Source organism: Hydra viridissima, unplaced genomic scaffold, assembly GCF_058129835.1.
Source record: "Hydra viridissima isolate aposymbiotic clone 2 unplaced genomic scaffold, HvirCarnegie_v1 scaffold_3, whole genome shotgun sequence".
Classification (NCBI taxonomy): Eukaryota; Metazoa; Cnidaria; class Hydrozoa; order Anthoathecata; family Hydridae; genus Hydra; species Hydra viridissima.
In genome coordinates, this window is record NW_028324302.1 from 13,936,356 (window position 1) to 13,956,833 (window position 20,478).

The 20,478-nt window shown below is 28.9% G+C and overlaps 1 protein-coding gene across 3 annotated transcripts in view; it reads left to right on the forward strand.

Moving 5' to 3' along the window:
• LOC145180577 (dynein axonemal heavy chain 5-like) overlaps positions 1-18,676 on the forward strand; it is a 36,514-nt gene extending 17,838 nt beyond the window's left edge. For 2 of the 3 annotated variants that reach the window (XM_090081244.1, XM_090081245.1), the window contains 39 exons: positions 205-423; positions 689-934; positions 1,476-1,663; positions 1,857-1,911; positions 2,079-2,192; positions 2,301-2,462; positions 2,550-2,672; positions 2,811-2,927; positions 3,312-3,446; positions 5,787-5,909; positions 6,045-6,440; positions 6,531-6,765; positions 6,901-7,031; positions 8,918-9,072; positions 9,302-9,455; positions 9,737-9,901; positions 10,159-10,347; positions 10,590-10,859; positions 10,940-11,032; positions 11,203-11,493; positions 11,602-11,907; positions 12,073-12,200; positions 12,390-12,519; positions 12,638-12,781; positions 12,886-13,092; positions 13,310-13,492; positions 13,570-13,813; positions 14,045-14,350; positions 14,426-14,547; positions 14,661-14,846; positions 14,991-15,126; positions 15,270-15,409; positions 15,490-15,654; positions 15,784-15,978; positions 16,090-16,320; positions 16,448-16,636; positions 17,459-17,671; positions 17,763-17,891; positions 18,060-18,676. In XM_090081244.1, the coding sequence (XP_089937370.1) occupies positions 205-423; positions 689-934; positions 1,476-1,663; positions 1,857-1,911; positions 2,079-2,192; positions 2,301-2,462; positions 2,550-2,672; positions 2,811-2,927; positions 3,312-3,446; positions 5,787-5,909; positions 6,045-6,440; positions 6,531-6,765; positions 6,901-7,031; positions 8,918-9,072; positions 9,302-9,455; positions 9,737-9,901; positions 10,159-10,347; positions 10,590-10,859; positions 10,940-11,032; positions 11,203-11,493; positions 11,602-11,907; positions 12,073-12,200; positions 12,390-12,519; positions 12,638-12,781; positions 12,886-13,092; positions 13,310-13,492; positions 13,570-13,813; positions 14,045-14,350; positions 14,426-14,547; positions 14,661-14,846; positions 14,991-15,126; positions 15,270-15,409; positions 15,490-15,654; positions 15,784-15,978; positions 16,090-16,320; positions 16,448-16,636; positions 17,459-17,671; positions 17,763-17,891; positions 18,060-18,470 (7,326 nt within the window). In that variant the 3' untranslated portion in view covers positions 18,471-18,676. Of the gene's footprint in view, positions 1-204; positions 424-688; positions 935-1,475; positions 1,664-1,856; positions 1,912-2,078; positions 2,193-2,300; positions 2,463-2,549; positions 2,673-2,810; positions 2,928-3,311; positions 3,447-5,786; positions 5,910-6,044; positions 6,441-6,530; positions 6,766-6,900; positions 7,032-8,917; positions 9,073-9,301; positions 9,456-9,736; positions 9,902-10,158; positions 10,348-10,589; positions 10,860-10,939; positions 11,033-11,202; positions 11,494-11,601; positions 11,908-12,072; positions 12,201-12,389; positions 12,520-12,637; positions 12,782-12,885; positions 13,093-13,309; positions 13,493-13,569; positions 13,814-14,044; positions 14,351-14,425; positions 14,548-14,660; positions 14,847-14,990; positions 15,127-15,269; positions 15,410-15,489; positions 15,655-15,783; positions 15,979-16,089; positions 16,321-16,447; positions 16,637-17,458; positions 17,672-17,762; positions 17,892-18,059 lie in introns of those variants that run through there. The other variant, XR_016450581.1, reaches the window with a different exon arrangement.
• Positions 18,677-20,478: the final 1,802 nt, after the last annotated feature.

A 20,478-nucleotide genomic window follows, 5' to 3' on the forward strand; every position in this document is an offset into this window, starting at 1 on the left:
CGAAGATAAATATTTTTTTGGGAAATGAAGTCTCCATTTCATTATGTTTCTTGCAGTATTAACTAAGAAATTCTCTTTTAAATGATGATCAACCTTATGAGAATTATCAAACCTATCAAGAATTTTAAGATGATTTTTACTTCTACTTTAACAGGTTTTTTTTGGGCTGTTTAATAAAATTAATTATTTATAAAAAACTAATAGGATAGCGAAGAGAAGATTCTTATGCAAGTTCTACGAGATATGAACTTAAGCAAGCTTATTGATGAAGATGAACCATTGTTTGTTAGTCTTATTGATGATTTATTCCCTGGATTCTCCCTGGAGAAAGCTGGTCATCCTGAAATAAAAGAAGCAATAAAAAAATGTACTGAAGAAGCAAAACTTATATATCATCCATCATGGGTTGACAAAATAATACAGGTAAATATAGTTTAAGAAAGTTTTGTTTGATTTATTGAATGTTAATACTAGTTAAGCAAGTATTACACTAATCTTTTTTTCCCTTGATTAATTGAATAAAGGCAGCTTTGATTTTTTATTTAAAGTAAACTTTTGCAAAAGTTTTTGTCTTTTGTAAACCTTTTTGTTCAAAATGCTTGATAAAATTTAAAATAAAGTTGAATGCTATAAAGAAAATTAAACTTTTTTTTGTACATTTTTCTGCATAATTTTCTGCTTATTTTAGCTTTATGAAACGCAGTTGGTTCGTCATGGCATAATGGTGCTTGGACCATCAGGAGCCGGAAAAACAAGTTGTATTCAAACTTTAATGAAGGCAATGTGTATATGTGGTGTCCCACATCGTGAAATGCGAATGAATCCAAAAGCTATTACTGCTCCACAAATGTTTGGGCGCTTAGATGCTGCAACAAATGATTGGACAGATGGCATATTTTCTGCCTTGTGGAGAAAGACATTAAAATTGAAAAAGGTTTTAACTACATTAACTTTTGTGAATTTATATCTTTTTGTACTTTTTTTTTAATCTTTTTTAAAAAAAGAAAGGAAAAAAAAAAGCAAAAACTTTTTATTGCTGTATTTGTTAAAGTTATAAATATTGCTCAATAAAATCTGATTGCATCTTAATAAAATGTGACATGTTTTTCAAAAAGGGTTTTACTTTCACTCTGGAAATAAGATATATTTGTATGCGTATGTATGCTGCATATTTAAAGATTGTGTGCTGAGCCCTTTATCAAAATTGATATTTAAGATGTTAAGTTGTGATAAATTAAAACAAGTGTATTAGATGTATGCATATTGTAATGCAAAATTAAATATTTTTTTCCTGATTGATTAATAATCAACCTATAAAGTCAATTTTGATTCAGGCATATTGAGTAAATGTACACTAATTTTCAATTTCAGATATAAAAAATTTTTTGAAATATATTTTAATCATGATTAAGTGTTACATTTAAAGTTGTTTAATTCAACACATGTGCTTTACTTTTCTCACTTAAACTATCCAGGGAGACAATGTTTGGATTGTGTTAGATGGTCCAGTTGATACAATTTGGATTGAAAATTTAAACTCTGTTTTGGATGACAATAAGACATTAACTCTAGCAAATGGAGATCGTATACCTATGGCACCATATTGTAAGATTATTTTTGAACCCCACAATATTGATAATGCTTCCCCAGCTACAGTTTCTAGGTGAGTATCTCTTGGAAAATGTTTTATTTTAAAGTCATATGCTGTTGCTATTTGTAAATGTAGCAGTGTGTGATTTATCAATTTTTAAGTTTTACCATGTGTTATAGTAAAAGAATTCATTTAATTTTATCATTGAATACTTCAATAATGCTCTCAAACTTTATTATTTCTTTTTTTATTTTGTTTCATGAAGAAATGGAATGGTATATATGAGTTCTTCTGGGTTGGATTGGAAACCCATTCTTAAAGTAAGTGCAAGATATATATATATATATATATATATATATATATATATATATATATATATATATATATATATATATATATATATATATATATATATAACAAACAAACAATTTTGATCTCAAAAACAATACCATTAAAATTTAAACAATTTGGTTTTTAATTTTGTCAGGCCTGGTTGAATCAACTTCCACCAATCCAATCAAACATCTTTGGGACTTTGTTTGAAGCCTGTTTTGATGATCTTCGCTTATATGTGCAACAAAACCTAGTTTCTAAAATAAAAGTCAGTTTATTGCATTAAAAGTTCTAATTGTAAAAGTCATAGTATTTATAAATTACGAAGTATAAATGTTAAGTAAATACACTTATCTGGACTAATTTCACTGCTTAGGTTCTAGAATGCAATCAGATCACCCAAGCAGTTAATATTCTTATGGGAATAATCCCAAAAGAAGATAGCAAGCAAATGGATAAAGCTCATTTAAACCGGCTTTTTGTGTTTTCTATAATGTGGAGCATAGGAGCTGTTCTAGAGCTGATTGATAGAAAAAAGGTAAATGGAAGGTTTGTACTTTAGATTAGCATCACTTTTATTAGCAGCTAAATAATTTGTTAAAAAATGTTGTTTTTTTTTAATTAGCTGGAGGAGTTTATTTATGAGAATTATGTGTCTGTCTTTGATCTTCCACCATTAAAAGGAGAAGAGACTATGTTTGAATACTTTGTTGATAAAGATGGATTTTGGAAGCATTGGAATCAGGAGGTAGTTCTTTTATCTTATATTTGCAGGCCTGGCTTAGTTAAAAATTTGTTAAATGTAGTAAGCTATTATCTTACTTGATTTTAAGGTGTTTTCTTTTTGACTTGAAATCTAAGGTTTTTAACTTTTTTATGTTTTTAGGTTGATGAATTCACTTACCCAGCTGATTTTACTCCTCAGTTTTCTTCTATACTTGTACCCACTGTTGATAATACAAGGACACATTTTTTAATAGATGCTATTTCAAAGCAAGGAAAGGTCAGTTACTTAGTAAACAATCAATTTAAGTGTAATTTAATCAATAAAAAAATTTTAAATGTGTACAAAAAGTGTGCATTCAATAGATGAAGCAGTGAAATGGTAGTTAAAACACTTAATGAGTTTTGTATGTAGATAATCGAACAGGTTTAAATGAAAAACCTACAACAGTCAACTAATACTAGAGATAGTTAGTCAAATAAAACTTGAAATAATTTTTTTGATAAAACTTGTCAACATGTCATTGGAAAATCTACGTAAAGAAAGGATATTAAATGAACAGAAAAGTTTCTATCAGGATTTTGTTGCATACAAAATGGTGGTTTAGCATATAAAAATGGAGGATATGTTTTTTTTTTACAGATGTTGATTTTTCTCTAATAGGGAGTTCTTCTTATTGGTGAACAAGGTACTGCAAAAACAGTAATGCTGAAAAAATTCTGCTCACAATACATTCCTGAAGAACATTTATACAAAGTTATGAACTTCTCTTCTGCTACGTTGCCATTACTGTTTCAGGTATATGTTATTGATTGTCTTTAATTTCTAATCTTCCTTATTTTTGAAAGCCCAATCCTGAAAATTCCTTTGCATATCAAAGAGTTAAAATGTAACAGGTGATCACTAAAAATCCGCACAAAGTTTAATGTAATTTTACCTCATTTTAAAATGACTGTATGTAACATTCTATATATATTTATTAAGCTTAGAGTTTACTGTTTTCAAAAAATACAAAAAGATTTTGTATTTAATATTTTAAAATGAAGGTGAAAAAATATGAAGGAGAAAATATACATGGCAAAGCATTTCCAAACTGTTAACTTTCCAAGAAGTACAATTTATAACATAATTAAACATGCTGAAAGCAAATTTAGATATGAGAGAGAGGCTGGAAGTGGTTGTTTAGCCAAACAAATGCCAAAAGGTAAGGTTGCCAAGCTTAAAACCATTTTCGACTATCAAGATGGTAATTTTCGAAGGTAAGTAGGTCATAAATTCAGTGTTTTGCAATCATGTGAAAAAATTACTTAAAAATAAGTCTGCTATCAAATGCTATAAAAACAAAAAACTCCAAAGCAAGATGATCAAATGATGCAAAGAATTTGAACATGTTGCAGTAGACTACCAAAGTTACCAGGATTTTGAATGGATCATTGATGATAAATTGTATTTTACTTTAGATCACAGTTCAATTAATAAAAACGCTAATTTTTACTCAAGTAATATTTTGTTGACTTCATTAAATATTAAGTGCAGTCAAAAAGAAAAGTTTCAAGAAAAATTACTAGTCTGGATCACAATTTCATCCTAAGGTACCTCTAAACTGTATTTTTGAGAATCTGGCACTGCTATCAACCAATTTATGTACTTGGAGCATTGTATTCAAAAGAGACTCATCCTGTTTATAGAAGAGCATTATTATAGTGACAAATTTGGGTTCTGGCCAGATGTTGCATCTTCTCATTATGCCAAAAGTGTATTGGACTATCTAAAGACTGGAAAGATTAAATTGTACCAAAAAAAGATAATCTGCCAAATTTACCAGAATGTAGGCCAATTAAAAATTTTTGATCAAAACTGAAAGGGGTTGTGTACAAGAATAATCGGAAAGCACTCCAACAACTAAAAGAAAGAATTAAATATTGTCTGACCAAAGTTGGCCCCAACATCTCATACAAGAAGTGGTAGGATGCACTAAGAGTTTAATTGGCTGTGTTAGACAAAATGAAGTGATAGAATCAAATTGAATATTGTATTAAATAAATAAAAAAAAAATAAATAAAAAGTTCTCTATAAAAATTTTTTTTTGTTACTTTTAAAAAATATTAAAAAAGAAAAAATTATGATCCTTAAACTTTGTGCAGATTTTTAGTGATCAACCATTATGATTATTTTATATGGATATTTTCCTGTAGAGGGAAAAGAACTATGTACATATTCTCAAACTAATTTTCTTGTTTCTGCAGTATAAAATTAGTACCCAGATATTAATTTTTATGCTGCAGAAACAAGAAAATTAGTTTGAGAATATGTACATAGTTCCTGACATACTATAATTTATCTTAGTGGGTAATATATATAATAAATTAACAGTACCAAATTGTAGTATGTGTTATCCATTGTGTAGGTGTGTCATATGTATTAAGCATTTTACAATCATGAGAATGCCCTTGGATATACTTAGAAATGTTTCATGCATCTTGAGTCCAGTCACACTCTTTTGCACTTGTGGCATGATGAAACCAATAATAGTCCCCCATCATGATAGGATTTTTGTTGGGGAATGCCCCTGGTATCTCACCTCCATGTTACTGATTTCCTGGTAAAATCTTTCACCATATTCATCACTTATAGCCTCTAAGTTATCTGGAAATAATAACAAATATGAGTGTAGGAAATGCATTTTCAAAGACATGCAGCATAACATTTTTTAACAGGCCTCCATCATATCTTGAACTAATTCAACATAGTTATTTGCCTTATAATTCCCCAGAAAGTTATAAGCAACATTCTTTAATAACTCCCATGCATCTAGTTTCTAGAGGAGTAACAAACAGTACAACATACATGAGGTCCCCATGACTTATCCTGATCACTAATTTTACTACCAATTAAAGAAATTTTACTACCAATGAAAACAGTGGAAATTTATAAGGATCAGTAACTTTGATTACAGTAATAAAAATGTTGTTGAGCAGTGTAGCTTGCTATTCATAATAATTTTCTAATAAAGTATTTCCTTGTAGTATGTTTTCTTTAATAAATATTACCTTTTTTTTTACAACTCAATTTATACTCATAACATTTTTGAAGTATCTTGTGATTAACAATAATAATAACATGCATTCTATTTTCTAGAGATCAATTGAAAGCTATGTAGATAAACGTGTTGGAAATACCTATGGACCGCCTGCTGGTCGAAAAATGACAGTTTTCATCGATGATATAAACATGCCTGTTGTAAATGAATGGGGAGATCAAGTTTGTTTTTACCTTATATTAGATTTTTTATCCAAATTTTTTTAAAATGTTTTTTACTTAAAAATTAAGTGAGTTTTTTTGAATATATTTTAGAAGAAGCTTTTCAAAAAAATTTTTTTTTACAAAAAAATTTAGATCACTAATGAAATTGTTCGTCAACTCATGGAATGCAACGGAATGTACAGTTTAGATAAACCTGGTGATTTTACAAATGTAGTTGACATTCAGTTTCTAGCTGCCATGATCCTTCCAGGTGGAGGAAGAAATGATATTCCTGAGCGTTTAAAGCGTCATTTTTGTATTTTTAATTGTACCCTGCCTTCAAATGCTTCAATAGATAAAATCTTTCAGACTATTGGTTGTGGTTATTTTTGCAAAGAAAGGGGTTTTTCTAAAGAAATTCAGCAGCTTATATTTGTGCTAATAAAGTCTACCAGGAAGCTCTGGCAATCTGCTAAGCAAAACTTACTGGCTACTCCAGCAAAGTTTCATTACATTTTTAACTTAAGAGACCTCTCTCGAATATGGCAGGTTAGTTTATGCACACATTTATAAAGTCTGTTTTAAGTATGAAAATTTCTTAAATAGTTGAGAAGTAACTTTACAATCCTTTTATTTTAGGGTATGTTAAGTATCGGTGCTGCCATAGCAAAAAATAAACAAGTAGTTTTAAATTTATGGAAGCATGAATGCTGTCGTGTGATCTCTGATAGATTCTTTACAAAGAATGATATAGAATGGTTTGAAAATTTAATTTCAAGTATTGTAAAGGAAGATTTTGATATGGAGCATAGCTCATTGTTAAAAAAAGAACCTTATTTTGTGGATTTTATGAAAGATAATTCTTATACCATGGGTAAAATAGTATTGTTGCTACTAATCTATAACTTTTAATGTTTTTCAATTCAGTTTCAAATTAGGAATTTTTTTATTATGCTATATATATATATTTTGTTTATTTTTCTCTGAAGAAATTATACTTACTTATTAGGTACTACAGAGATGACCAATGTTTATGAACCCTTGGAATCAATTGATGCAATTAAGGTTCCATTAAATAACTACCTTAACATGTATAATGAGACAGTGAGAGGAACACAGCTTGATCTCGTTTTCTTTAAGGTGATTTTTCATACTTTCAATCTATTCATGAATTTGTTTGTTCCTTTGAAAAGAATATGGCAGAAGTTAAAATATAAACTATTGGTTAATTTAAAAAGATAAAATTTTTTACTGTTGGTTAATTAAAAAAAATAAAATGTTTCATTAAAACTTCATTATGTTCAGATTCCAACTCATTCCTAACAATTTTGAATGATTAACAGAAAAGCTATTTTGTTTGACAAAAAATTAAAGTGGATAAAACCTTAAATATTAAATTAAAATTGATAATAAATATTTAGTAAAATATGTATAAAATTACTTTATAAACAAACTTACTAAATATTTTAGGTTTTATCCACTTTTTAGCAAAGAAAACTGTAAGTCACAGTTTTTTTTATAGAGTTAAAAGTACCACAGACCTGCAAAATAAAAACTATTCTGTCCCTCTTGCTTTTTAGGAATGTTAAATTTTTTTGTCCAGAGTAATAGAAGCAAAAATTCACATATTAAAATTGAAATGATAAAAAAACAAAGTGAGTTAAAAGTTATATTCATTATTTATAAAAAATTTTATTAATATAATAATAAAAATAGAAATAACATAGATGTATTTTTACATGTAAACATGTTAAAAACTCATGCAAAGTTTTTTTTGATTTTTCTTCAAAACTTCTCTTACATGATTATTGCTTGTGGTTCTTTTTTTATTAAGAATGTTTTAACTTGCAGCATTAAGTGGCTAACACTGATTGTGTAGCTGATTTTCCTTCTATCTTTGTTCCGTATCTTTTAAATCTTAACAGAATCTTTCATCCTATTCTTCACTCACAGTTCCAAAGTTATCAGGAAAGTAGCTCAAGTAAGAATGAAGGAAAAGATTTTTAAACTTACAAGGTGCAATTTCTTACAATTCTCAAGCATGTTAGTAACTGTAGCTTTTAGGATGTCTTTAAGGGCTGTTTTAAAAAACTTTTAAATTTTCTAATACCCAATCCAATAATTGATTTAATTATAAAAAAACAATTAAGAATTATAATACCCAATCCAATAATTGATTTAATTAGAAAAAAATTATATAGTACAAGTCAATGTTTTTATGTATTGGTCATTATAAAAAATGCATAAATATGTTACATTGTAATGCTGTAATGTAATACTGTTTCATAAATTTCAAGGTCTTAATTTAGTTTCTTCATAATACCAAGATTTTTATGTAAAGGTGACAAAAAAAACTATTTCAGGTGGCTTAAAATATAGAAATATATTATAGAAATATATTTTTACTATTTCTAACAGGTTGTTTTTTTAAAAATACAGTGTTGCATCTGTTTTGTAATAAGCTAAGAATTTTTATTTATCCACACACACAATCTGTGATTGATTTTTGTTTTCTAATTGTAATCTTACACTACAGTGACAAAAAAACCTTTGAAATGTTTTGGGGGCTCTCCCCATTATATGATCTTTGCTATATTTAAATATCTCTCCTTGCTTTTTCAAAATACTAAAATTTTCAAAATACTAAAGCACATGTAGAACACTTATTGAGACTTCCACTGCCTTGGTTTTTAACACATTTCAAAATTTTTTTCACAAAGTTGTTTTTTTGTTTTGGTGATGAAAATTTACTCTGGTGAATATAGAACTTTTTAAATTTAACAACTTTAAGACTTTAATAAAACAACTCTTTAACAAATTAAAATTTTTTTAAAACAACTAAAATAATTTTAAAAAAGTTTTTTTTAAAAAAATATATATATATTTTTTTTCAAGTGGTCATTTAATTTTAATTCTCTAATTGCTTTATAATTTCAGGCCTGAAATGTTGATTTGTTTGTCTGTTTACTTTATTTATGATTATAATTACTATTTTCATGTATTTATCTGTATATTTATATTTATAGGATGCAATGACTCATCTAGTAAAAATATCAAGAATCTTAAGGACTCCTCGTGGTAATGCTCTCCTGGTTGGAGTTGGTGGATCTGGTAAGCAAAGCTTGACTCGCTTAGCTTCCTTCATAGCTGGTTATTCAACTTTTCAGATTAATTTGACCAGGTTTGTACTTTCTCAATGTTGTTTTGTTTTGATCTGTTTGTAGGAAATAAAATATCACAGTAACGTGAATAAAAGTGTGAAATGTTTTGTTGCAAAAATTTTAATTTAGTTCAAAGTTCAGTTAGTAAAAAAATTCTAATGTGCATTTGAACTATTTATGTACTTTTGTAATATTAGATTATTTTATAAACCTATATCCTCTTACATCTGCTATATCCATTTACTTTAGGTCATATAACACATCGAATCTTATTGATGACTTGAAACAAGTGTATCGTATTGCTGGTCAGCAAGGAAAAGGAGTTACATTTATCTTTACAGATAGTGAGATTAAAGATGAAGTATTTTTAGAGTACATCAACAGTGTGTTAGCTTCAGGGGAGGTTGGTTGTTTTTTTTTTGTTGTTGTTGTTATTGTTTTGTTTTTTAGTAAAAAAAAACTTCTAAATTTAGAGTAATTATTATTTCAAATTTGATTTTAAACTAAACCTGGCTAAAAGTTTTTCATTGTCAAAAGTTGTAAAGAAAAATGTCTTTTAAGAAATAGTGTGAATGATGTAATTACTTTTTATCTTAAAATACAAAAGTAAAGAAGCATTTTTTAGTAATCTTTTATTTACATAAAAATTCATTTACAGTTTTCTTGTTTTATATTTACTACTAGGTTTCAAACTTATTTCCTCAAGATGAAATTAATGAAATCACTGATGACCTAACGTTGGTTATGAAGCAAGAGCATCCACGGCGACCACCTACTGCTGAAAATTTATATGAATATTTTATTACCAGAGCCAAGAACAATTTACATGTTGTCTTGTGCTTCTCTCCTGTAAGTTTATTAAAAAAAAAAACACAGAATAAAGTTTTTAAGCTTCTTTAAATGATTAATAGATGATTAAAATTTGCATAGTTCTAAAATGGTAGCTGTCATCATGTAAAATGTGACAGCTGCCATGTCAAAATTATGATTAATAAATACTATGCTAAGTTAGAGAAAAAAGTATATTAACTAAATAAAATCATATTTTAAGTACAATCCAAAAGTATTAGAAGAAAAGTGAGAAAAATAGTTCTACTATTTGTTAGGTTGGAGAGAAGTTTCGAAATCGAGCATTAAAATTTCCAGGTTTGATAAGTGGCTGCACAATAAATTGGTTTTCACCTTGGCCAAAAGATGCATTGGTTGCAGTCTCTAGACATTTTTTATCAAAGTATAATGTTGTCAGCTCTGCTGAAGTAATGGAGTCAATTGTAACCACCATGGGAGTTTTTCATGTGAGATATTTGTTTTTTGTTATTTGATTTTTATTTTTTCTTTCTTATTTGTTGTCTATTATTAGCATTACAAAGTTGATTTAAAAAAAAAAAAAGAAAGAAACAGTCAATGGTTGATGAATCTTTTTAAAGCAACTTGTTTATACAAATAGTTTTTTTTTGAAGAGATTAACTCTAGATTAACTTATACCTCATAGTGATCAGAAAGAATCAAGAGATTGTTAATTGATTTACTTTATTAGCATACTGTTGATGAGACATGCATTAATTACTTTGAGAGGTTCCGACGGCAAGCTCATGTTACTCCAAAATCATACTTATCATTTATCTTGAACTACAAAGAAGTATATTTTGAAAAGCAAAAAGAGATTAGTTTGCTCTCCAGCAGGATAAAAACAGGTCTTGAAAAACTTGAAGGAGCATCAAGATCTGTTGTAGAGCTGTCTCAACAACTAGATCTGAAGGAAAAAGATATACTGATTGCATCTAAAAAAGCAGACACTGTGTTAAAGGTATGCTCTTTCTATTTATTTTTTGCTCACTTGTCTTTCTGCTCTAAATTAGTTTCATATTTGTTTTAATATTTTGCCAGGAAGTGACTGAGACAGCTCAAGCAGCTGAAAAAGTAAAAGTGGCTGTTTCAAAAGTAAAAGACAAAGCTCAAACTATTGTCGATGCAATTTCTGTAAGTTTTTTTTTAAACAAACAAAAGACAAAATCAGATTGATCATTACTTTTTCTGCTTTCTTCTTCTTTGCTTCTGCAGTTTTATTTTATTAATTCATTTTATAGTTGTCTTTTTTTTAATATTTGTTGAATTTCTTATAAAGAGTTTGAAATAGTGCTTTGATTTAGACAGATAAATTACTGGCAGAAAATAAGCTTAAAGTTGCTCAACCAGCTTTGGATGAAGCAGAGGCAGCACTCAACACAATAAAGCCAGCCCATATATCTAACATACGCAAGCTTCTTAAACCACCACACTTAATCATGCGCATAATGGATTGTATTTTAATTTTATGTAATCGGAGGTTGGATCCAGTAACTATAGATACTGAAAAAAACTCTGTGCGACCATCATGGCCTGAATCTTTGCGAATGATGAGCCAAGCTGGGTTTCTTCAGTCCTTAATGACATTTCAGAAGGTGTATTAAATCGATTGCATTAAAAATAGTTAAAAAGTTCAGAAAGATCAAAGAATTAAATATTTTCTTTAAAGTAATTATTATTCTACTTTTTGAATTTTCTTTTAGGATACAATAAATGGAGAGACTGTAGAATTAATGGAACCATACTTATGTGCAGAAGATTATAATTTGGAAGCTGCAAAAAAAGCATGTGGGGATGTTGCAGGATTACTTGCATGGACTATTGCTATGTCTTACTTCTATGGAATCAATAAAGAAGTGCTTCCATTAAAAGCAAATCTTGTTGTTCAAATGGCAAGATTAGAAAACGCTCAAAATGATCTTGCTTGTGCAGAGGCAGAGTTGAATGCAAAACAGTATGAATTGGATATTGCTCAAAGAAGGTTTGATGATGCAATTAGTGAAAAACAGGTACACAAAATGTTTTTTAGCTAAAATTTTTAAGGATAAGATGTTTTTTTTCTTTTTTTTTAACCTGAATTTTTGATTCTTTGATTAAATACTTAGCATCTATTGCATTTGAATATATCATGTTTGTATGTAACAAATGTCATGTCTGTATGTAACCATTTTTAGATGCTTCTTAATGATGCTGACTTATGTCGTTTGCGAATGACAAATGCAAAAGCATTAATTGATGGCTTAGGTGGCGAGAAACTGAGATGGACAGAACAAAGCAAAGGTTATGATCAACAAATCAACAGGTCTTTTATTACTTTTGAAATTTATTTTTATTGATGTTTTTTGTTACTTTAAAATAATTATAAAAAGAAAGTACATTTTTTTTATGTTGAAAACTTAAGGTTATATGAAAATCAATATTACTTAATAACCTAAATTAAATTAGATAGAGATTGTTAATATTTTTAGCGTTATTTTTTTATCTGAATAAGGTTAATAGGAGATGTCTTGCTAGCTACAGCCTTTCTTTCTTATTCTGGTCCATTTAATCAAGAGTTTAGAAGAACTCTTATAATGCTGTGGAAAAAAGAAATGAGGAAAAATATTATTCTTTTTGATGAGGTAGAGATTTGATTTGATTCTCAGAAACCCTTAATTTTTCTTTTAATTATTTATGAAAAAACTTTATACTTATCTTTTTTTTTTACCACCAGGTTTTATTACATAACTTTCTTTTTAGAACTTGAGTTTGACAACATTTTTAACTGATACAGCATCAATCAGTGAATGGAATTTGCAGGGTCTGCCAAATGATGAACTTTCACTTCAAAATGGTATAATTGTTACAAAGGCAACTCGGTACCCTTTGCTAATTGATCCACAGGTAGTTAATGCAAAAAATTTCTTTAGATTTTTGCATGTTACTTTATTTTTAAATTAGAAAGCTTTTTGCAAAAATGTTTATTTCTTTTATATTTTATTTTGAAGGGACAAGGTAAAGTCTGGATAAAAAATAAAGAGAAAAACAATGACATGTGCACTACTTCATTAAACCACAAATATTTTAGAAATCATCTTGAAGACGCATTGTCTTTAGGCAAACCATTACTCTTAGAAGATGTAAAAGAGGAATTAGATCCGGTCTTAGATAATGTTTTAGAGAAGAATTATATGCGGTCAGGAAGGGGTTTTAAGGTATATACACCCTGAGTTTTATTTTTAGAAGCAAACCACTTGATGAAATTAAAAACCATTTTATTCAGAGTAACAATTTTAAAATGTTTTGTTCTTAGTAAAATATGTTTAAAGAAAATGTTTTACTATGTGCAGATACCAATTAATAAAAGTTAAATTATTGGTTCTTTTTAATAAAATATTTTTTCAGAAACGAAAATAAGTAACTTTTTCTTAGGTCAGGTTAGGTGATAAAGAGGTTGATGTCATGCATGGATTCAGGTTTTACTTGACTACAAAACTCCCTAATCCATCATACACACCAGAAATTAGTGCAAAAACATCCATTATTGACTTCACTGTTACTGTAAAGGGGCTAGAAGATCAATTATTGGGTCGAGTAATTCTTAAAGAAAAACAGGTCAGAATTATATTTTAAATTTCTAATTGATCTGAAAATCAAGCTAAAAGTTTAATAAAGTTACTACTAAATTTAAGGAACTAGAACGTGAGCGTGTAAACCTCATGAGGGAAGTTGTTGTTAATAAGACCAAGATGAAGGATTTAGAAGATAATCTTTTACATCGTCTAACAAGTACCAAAGGCTCTTTAGTTGATGATGATACTCTAATTGCAGTTCTTCAAACTACCAAACAAATGTCAGAAGAAGTCAGTGAAAAACTCTCTAATGCTAGAGAAACTGAGTTGAAGATAAACATTGCATTAGAAGAGTTCAGACCAGGTTACAACTTTGTTTTTTTTTTTTTTTGTTTTTTTTTAAGTTGGGTTGGCTTGAATCTTAAAAGTAGCATACTATGAACACCGCAAATGTAGTGTTATTTTTGTACTACATTACATTACCCTATTTTATTACTATTTAATTCATATAGGTAAAATAAATGGAGAAGGCCTTTTGATTATTAATTTTAAATTTCTTTTGCTATTATGTAAAACTTCTTTTTTTTTAACATAGTGGCAACTCGTGGGAGTATTTTGTATTTTTTGATTGTGGAAATGTCTTGTGTCAACACAATGTATCAAACATCTCTACGACAGTTCCTTCGTATTTTTGATCGCTCTTTGGAAAAATCTCCAAAATCACCTATACCTCTTAAACGAATCAACAACATAATTGAGTTTCTTACTTATGATGTCTTTAGCTACAGCATGAGAGGTTTTTATGAAGAACATAAATTTCTTTTTACACTGTTGTTGGCACTGAAAATTGACCTAAACAGTGAAAAGATAAAGCAAGAAGAATTTAATGTTTTTGTTAAAGGTTTGTTTTGTATGTCTTAAAAATTTATTGGTTGAGTTTAGTAATAGATAAAAAGATAATAAAGTGATTGTTTAGGAGGAGCTGCACTGGACTTGAATGTTGTTCAGCCAAAGCCAAAAAAATGGATTCAAGATGTAACTTGGTTAAATTTGGTAGCACTTAGTAAACTAACACAGTTCTCACAAATTCTAGATCAGGTCTGTGTGTTCAATTTTTAATTGAATGAAGTAATATACATTAGATGTGAGTTAGATTAATTCAAATCTTTTATTGATCCCTTTTTTATCTTTTTGATCTTAATTTTCACAAGATTTCAAGCAATGATAAGAATTGGAAAGTATGGTTTGATAATTTTGCACCAGAAGATTCGATAATACCAGATGGTTATAACGAGGCTTTAGATCATTTTCGTAAACTTCTGCTTATCAGAGCTTGGTGTCCTGACCGAACAATAAACCAAGCTAGAAAATACATTGCATCTTCCATTGGACATAAGGTGTTGTTGCATTTTTGTCTTGATAATATATGCAGAAGCCATTGCCTTACTGAGATAAAATATCCAACTTAAAAACCATTCCTTGATTAATCTCATGTTATGTAACCGAAATTCTTAAAAGAACTTTTTAGAATTATGTTTTAGTATGTAGAAGGTATCTTTATGAACTTGGAAGGCACCCTAGAAGAAAGTTATTCACTGACTCCAATGATTTGCTTACTATCAATGGGATCAGATCCAACTGCTGCAATTGAATCGCTGTCTAAACGCAAAAATCTTAGTAAGAATTTACTTTAATTTGTTCCTTTTTTTTGTTTTGTTTTTTTGGTTTTAGATATTTTTTTAAAATAGGATTGTTTTTTAAAAAAGTTCTTTTTTAAAATGGGTTTGAAATTCGCTTTAAATAAATTGCATTTCTAAAAGGTTGTCGCAGCATCTCAATGGGTCAAGGCCAAGAGGTACATGCACGTCGATTGCTTCAACAATGCACAGTTGAAGGGGGATGGGTTTTGCTTCAAAATTGTCATTTGGGACTTAACTTTATGGATGAGCTGTACGATATGGTATCTGAATTGATTTTATTTAAATTTTTTTATAATTTAACTAAGAATTTAATTCCGTTTTTTATGCTGGTTTCTATTAGTTAACCACACTGGAATCAGTACATGATAACTTTAGACTTTGGATGACAACAGAAGTTCATTCAAAATTCCCAATAAACCTTCTGCAAATCTCAATAAAATTTACAAATGAGCCACCTTCTGGTATTAAAGATGGATTAAAACGAACTTATGCTGGAATGACGCAGGTATCAAATTATCTCATCTTTAAAATTCTATTATTGTATAATATTAGTTTTTACATGTATATTTGTATTTTCACATGAACAGTTTTTAGCATGATGTTAAAATTATATTTCGTATGCTTTTTTTTCTAGGATCAGTTAGATATAGTAAGTCTTCACCAGTGGAAGCCATTGTTGTATGCCACTGCCTTTCTTCATACTGTTGTCCAAGAACGAAGAAAGTTTGGCCCATTAGGATGGAACATTCCTTATGAGTTTAATGTGTCTGATTTAACTTCCAGTCTTCAATTTATTCAGAATCATCTTGATGAACTAGATTTTACCAAGGTGAAATGCTGAAAAATATTTTGGGCACTGAATTTTAAATTTCATGCATAACTAATTTAATGTATTGTTATCAAAATATAGTTCTTTTTTTTATGTTTATTGAATTTTTAGGGTGTATCATGGACAACATTGTGTTACATGCTCGGAGAGGTACAATATGGCGGGCGTGTTACTGACGATTTTGACAAACGTCTCCTTAACACTTTTTGCATGGTTTGGTTTAATGAAAGCATATTGCTTGATAAGTTTGAGTTTCATCGTGGCTATGTATTACCTAAATATGAGCAGTTGACTGATATTCTTAATCATATTCAAAATTTACCAGCAGTGGACACTCCTGAGGTGAAAATTAGTTTTGAAATGTTATATTTGTTGTTCTTATTTAATCTTGAATATTTAGAACTCTTTTAACTTGATAGAGATTTGCTATGGTTTGTATATTTGTAATAAGACAAATATTATCGTGCAGGTTTTTGGTTTGCATCCAAATGCTGATATAACTTATCAAACCAAAGCAGCTGTTGATGTACTGAATACAATCTTAAATGTACAGCCCAAAGATGCAAGAAGTTCTTTAGGAGAGACGAAGGAATCATCTGTTTACCACCAAGCAGCAGAAATACTCAACAAATTGCCCTCGGATTACGTCTCGCATGAAGTATTATTACTTTTTTGATCTGATTAGATGAATGGCTCCACTTGATGTTTGAAAAATGGAGTTTTTACATTTTTTCAATAAACTTTGGCAATTTACTGTAAACCTAAGAAAATGGGGGGAGGGAGAGGGACAATATTTGCTAGATTTACTATAATATCATTAGGCGGATTACTAGTTCATCACCTCTTGATTCTAAACTATCCATGAGTATTTAACTTTCACTTATGGTAATTTGTTTTTAAAATTAACACTAGTATTTCTTTAGTAACCTTTTTAAAAAGTATGAGCTTTAAAATTAGTATAGAGATTTCTAAAAAAGAAACAGGTCTGTTGACATTCCTTTGCAATCGTTTTGAGATTTACTTTGGAAAAGCCAAATCATAAATAAATAATAATGGATGTTAAAAACTATTATTCAGGATTCATTTTAAAAAGGAAAATGTCTGTGTATAAAGCGGTTAAAAATCAGTTTTTTAAGCTCTGTGGAAAAATTTGTTTCCAGAAAATATGCACTGCGTTGTCAAAAGTTATACAGATCTTCAGAAAATTTGTTTTAAAGACAAGTTGCTAAAGTAAGCAGAAAAACAACATTTTCATCATTTAATTGTCAACTTTAGAATCAACCTAAAAAATAATTAAAAACCAAGAGAACGGAGAATTTATGACAAAGTTGTCTGATTTTAAGCGGAGAATTTTAATCCGAAATATACACTGAAATGCGAATGTTTAAAATATAAAAAAATTACACTAAAATGATTCCAAACATATTGAAGATTTTAGAGAAATATTTTTTATAGTATAATGATATTTAACTAATTATAGGTCAAAGCACGCTTACAAAAAATGGGCCAGTTTCTGCCTATGACGATATTTCTTCGACAAGAACTAGCTCGAATTCAGCGCATTATAACTTGTGTTCGAAACACATTAATTGACCTGCGTTTGGCCATCGACGGAACAATCATTATGTCTGATGATTTGAGGGATGCTTTAGATAACATTTACAATGCCAGAGTACCATTTATTTGGCAAAAGGTCTGTGTGTTTAGCGTTCATAGTTTAAAAGCAGAGATTTGTGGTAATGATTTCTCTTATTTTTATTTTTTTTTTTTTTCTCTTTCTTTAGATATCTTGGACATCTGCTACATTAGGATTTTGGTTAACAGAATTAATTGAAAGAAACCAACAGTTCTCAGGTTGGTTGTTTCATGGGCGTCCGAACTGTTTTTGGATGACAGGCTTCTTTAATCCCCAGGTGCTTTTTTATGTTTCTGTATTTATATATAATCTATTTTTAAATGCATAATTTTCCGTAGAAAAGTATGCTCTTTTTTTTTTTTTAGTTTTCTTAGAGAAAAAATTTCCTTGCAGAATTTTTCCATCAATTTAATCATCTAACAAAGATCTTTCGTTAAATTTTTAGGGGTTTGTCACAGCAATGCGGCAGGAAATAACACGTGCACACAAAGGTTGGGCGCTTGATACAGTTGTTCTTGCTAATGAAGTTACAAAACTATTTAAAGAAGATATTACATCGCCGCCCTTAGAAGGTGTTTACATTTATGGATTGTACTTAGATGGATGTGGCTGGGATAGAAGAAACTGCCGTTTAATCGAATCACAGTCGAAGTTGTTATTTACAGCACTTCCTGTTGTACATCTGTTCGCTTCAAATACTTCTCTTGCTAAAGACGTACGCTTGTACGCATGCCCAGTGTATAAAAAACCTCAGCGAACAGACCTTACATACATATTCACATTGAATCTAAAAACAAATATAAGTATAGATCATTGGATTTTAAGGGGTGTTGCCCTTTTATGTGATACTAAATGATAAAAAACCTAAATGTTTTTACTGTCATATTATCATTTTTTGTGGTTTTATTTGTTGAAATGAAAATTGTTATGTCCGGATGTCCGAAAATTGTTGTGTCCGGATGTCCGAAAATATATCCAGCTTTTATAAAAGTTGTGTAAAATGTTAATTTTTTATTTCTAAAAATTAATCTTTAATGTATTTATTAAAAATACTTTCCCTAATTTGGAGTTATGTTTTAAATATAAATATTTTCATTATTTTGATCGTAAAGGATTAAACGTTAAAGGTTACCACTAGTTAAATATTGAACAACGTTTTATCTTTTCTTTGTTAAAATTTTTTGATGGAAAAAAAATTAAGTTTATCATCAAATTTACTCAAATAAAATTCCTTTTATAAAAAATCATATTTTATATTTTTATAACATAACAACACGAAGAAGTTTTTTGGCACATTCATCTATTTTATGAATAGAAGAGCCCTTCATCTAAAAGATTGACAATCACTTTATGTCCAACAACAAGAAACTCCATTACCTTCCACTGCGATATTCGCTTAATTCCCACGAGATATGGGAAGCTTAAAAGACGTAAGTTATGTAGACCAATAAAGTCTAAAAATGAACTTGCAAACTGTTTATCACTGATTAGAAGAGGAAAGTCCCACAAATAAATATATTTGTAGTAAAATGTTATGACTTTATAAAACTTAATCATATAGTATGAAATATATAGTATAAAATATTGAGTATTGAATATTATAAATATTCTAATTTTAAATTGGGAGTGGAAAGATGTTCTCGTGGTTTTAATGAATACATTTTACATTAAATTAAAAAAAAAAGATTACCTCTAACGCGATTACTTTAGAGATTGTTATGGTTGTTTATTTGTATTGTGTAGTTAACAAATTATTCTAAAAAACCGCGAGAACGTTTTTTATAAATATAAAATATAAACAACTTTAAAGACATGGATTGTTTTTTGTTAACTGTTGTTAAATGTTCATTAGCAGTGAACGTGAAGCAAACAATCAGATTGCAGCTGCAGTAATAAAAAAGAACTGTGTGAATTTCTCAACAGGAGAACACAAAATTGTTGGACCCTTCAACTATAATTGTTGGAGAAAAAGACAAAGTTCAGATCTCCGTAAAAAAAAAAAAAAAAGAAAAAAACATGGTCAGTCTTCAGTGCCATCTATCCTTAAGTAGAGAAAGGCTATAAATGTTACTCCCACACTTTCAATTGTAAATATAAAAATACAGTTTATATTTAGAAAAAGATATTTAGTACAATTAATACTACTGCTTAACCAAGTTTTTTTGGAGAGTTACAAATAACAGCATGTGTGTTCAGGACGGCATGTATGTTGTATGTTTGGGGGGGAGGGGAGAGGGGGAATAAATATTCGAGGATATATTTACCCTTCAGGTTGATGAGTTGGAAGTTTTCAAGAGAAGCCATTGTTGTAAAGAAAGCTATTTCTATCATTGCATGTTCAATAATCTTAAGCATAAATAACTTAGATTACTGAATATTCCTGAAAATTCCTATATCTTATTCCTGTGGTAGAAGTAAGGTTTGGTCAGATGATCTCTTTAGCTATAAAGTGACTCAAATTTAACACTCGCTGTTTTACTTTAGCTGAAGCTTGGCTGTTACAGCTTAGTTGCATAGCGTTTTTAATCACAAGGCACTTATTTGCGTATCCTCCATGCGCGATCGCATCGATCGCGCATGGAGGATACGCAAATATATAAATAAAAAAACGCAAACGAATAAATTAACGAGAGATTTGAACAAATAACACACTGAATATTACAAATTGCTACATAATACTTAAGAGTTAAAAATAAAAAAATAATTCAGAAACATTACAGTAATTTATGGATTTGCAGCTAGTATTAATGCATGTGGTATTACAGATAAGATATTGAAACTTGTAAAGAAATAAATTTGGCAGCATTATTGGCATCTAATATATACCCAATAGAAATTAATTATTTTGGCCTAGAACATCATAT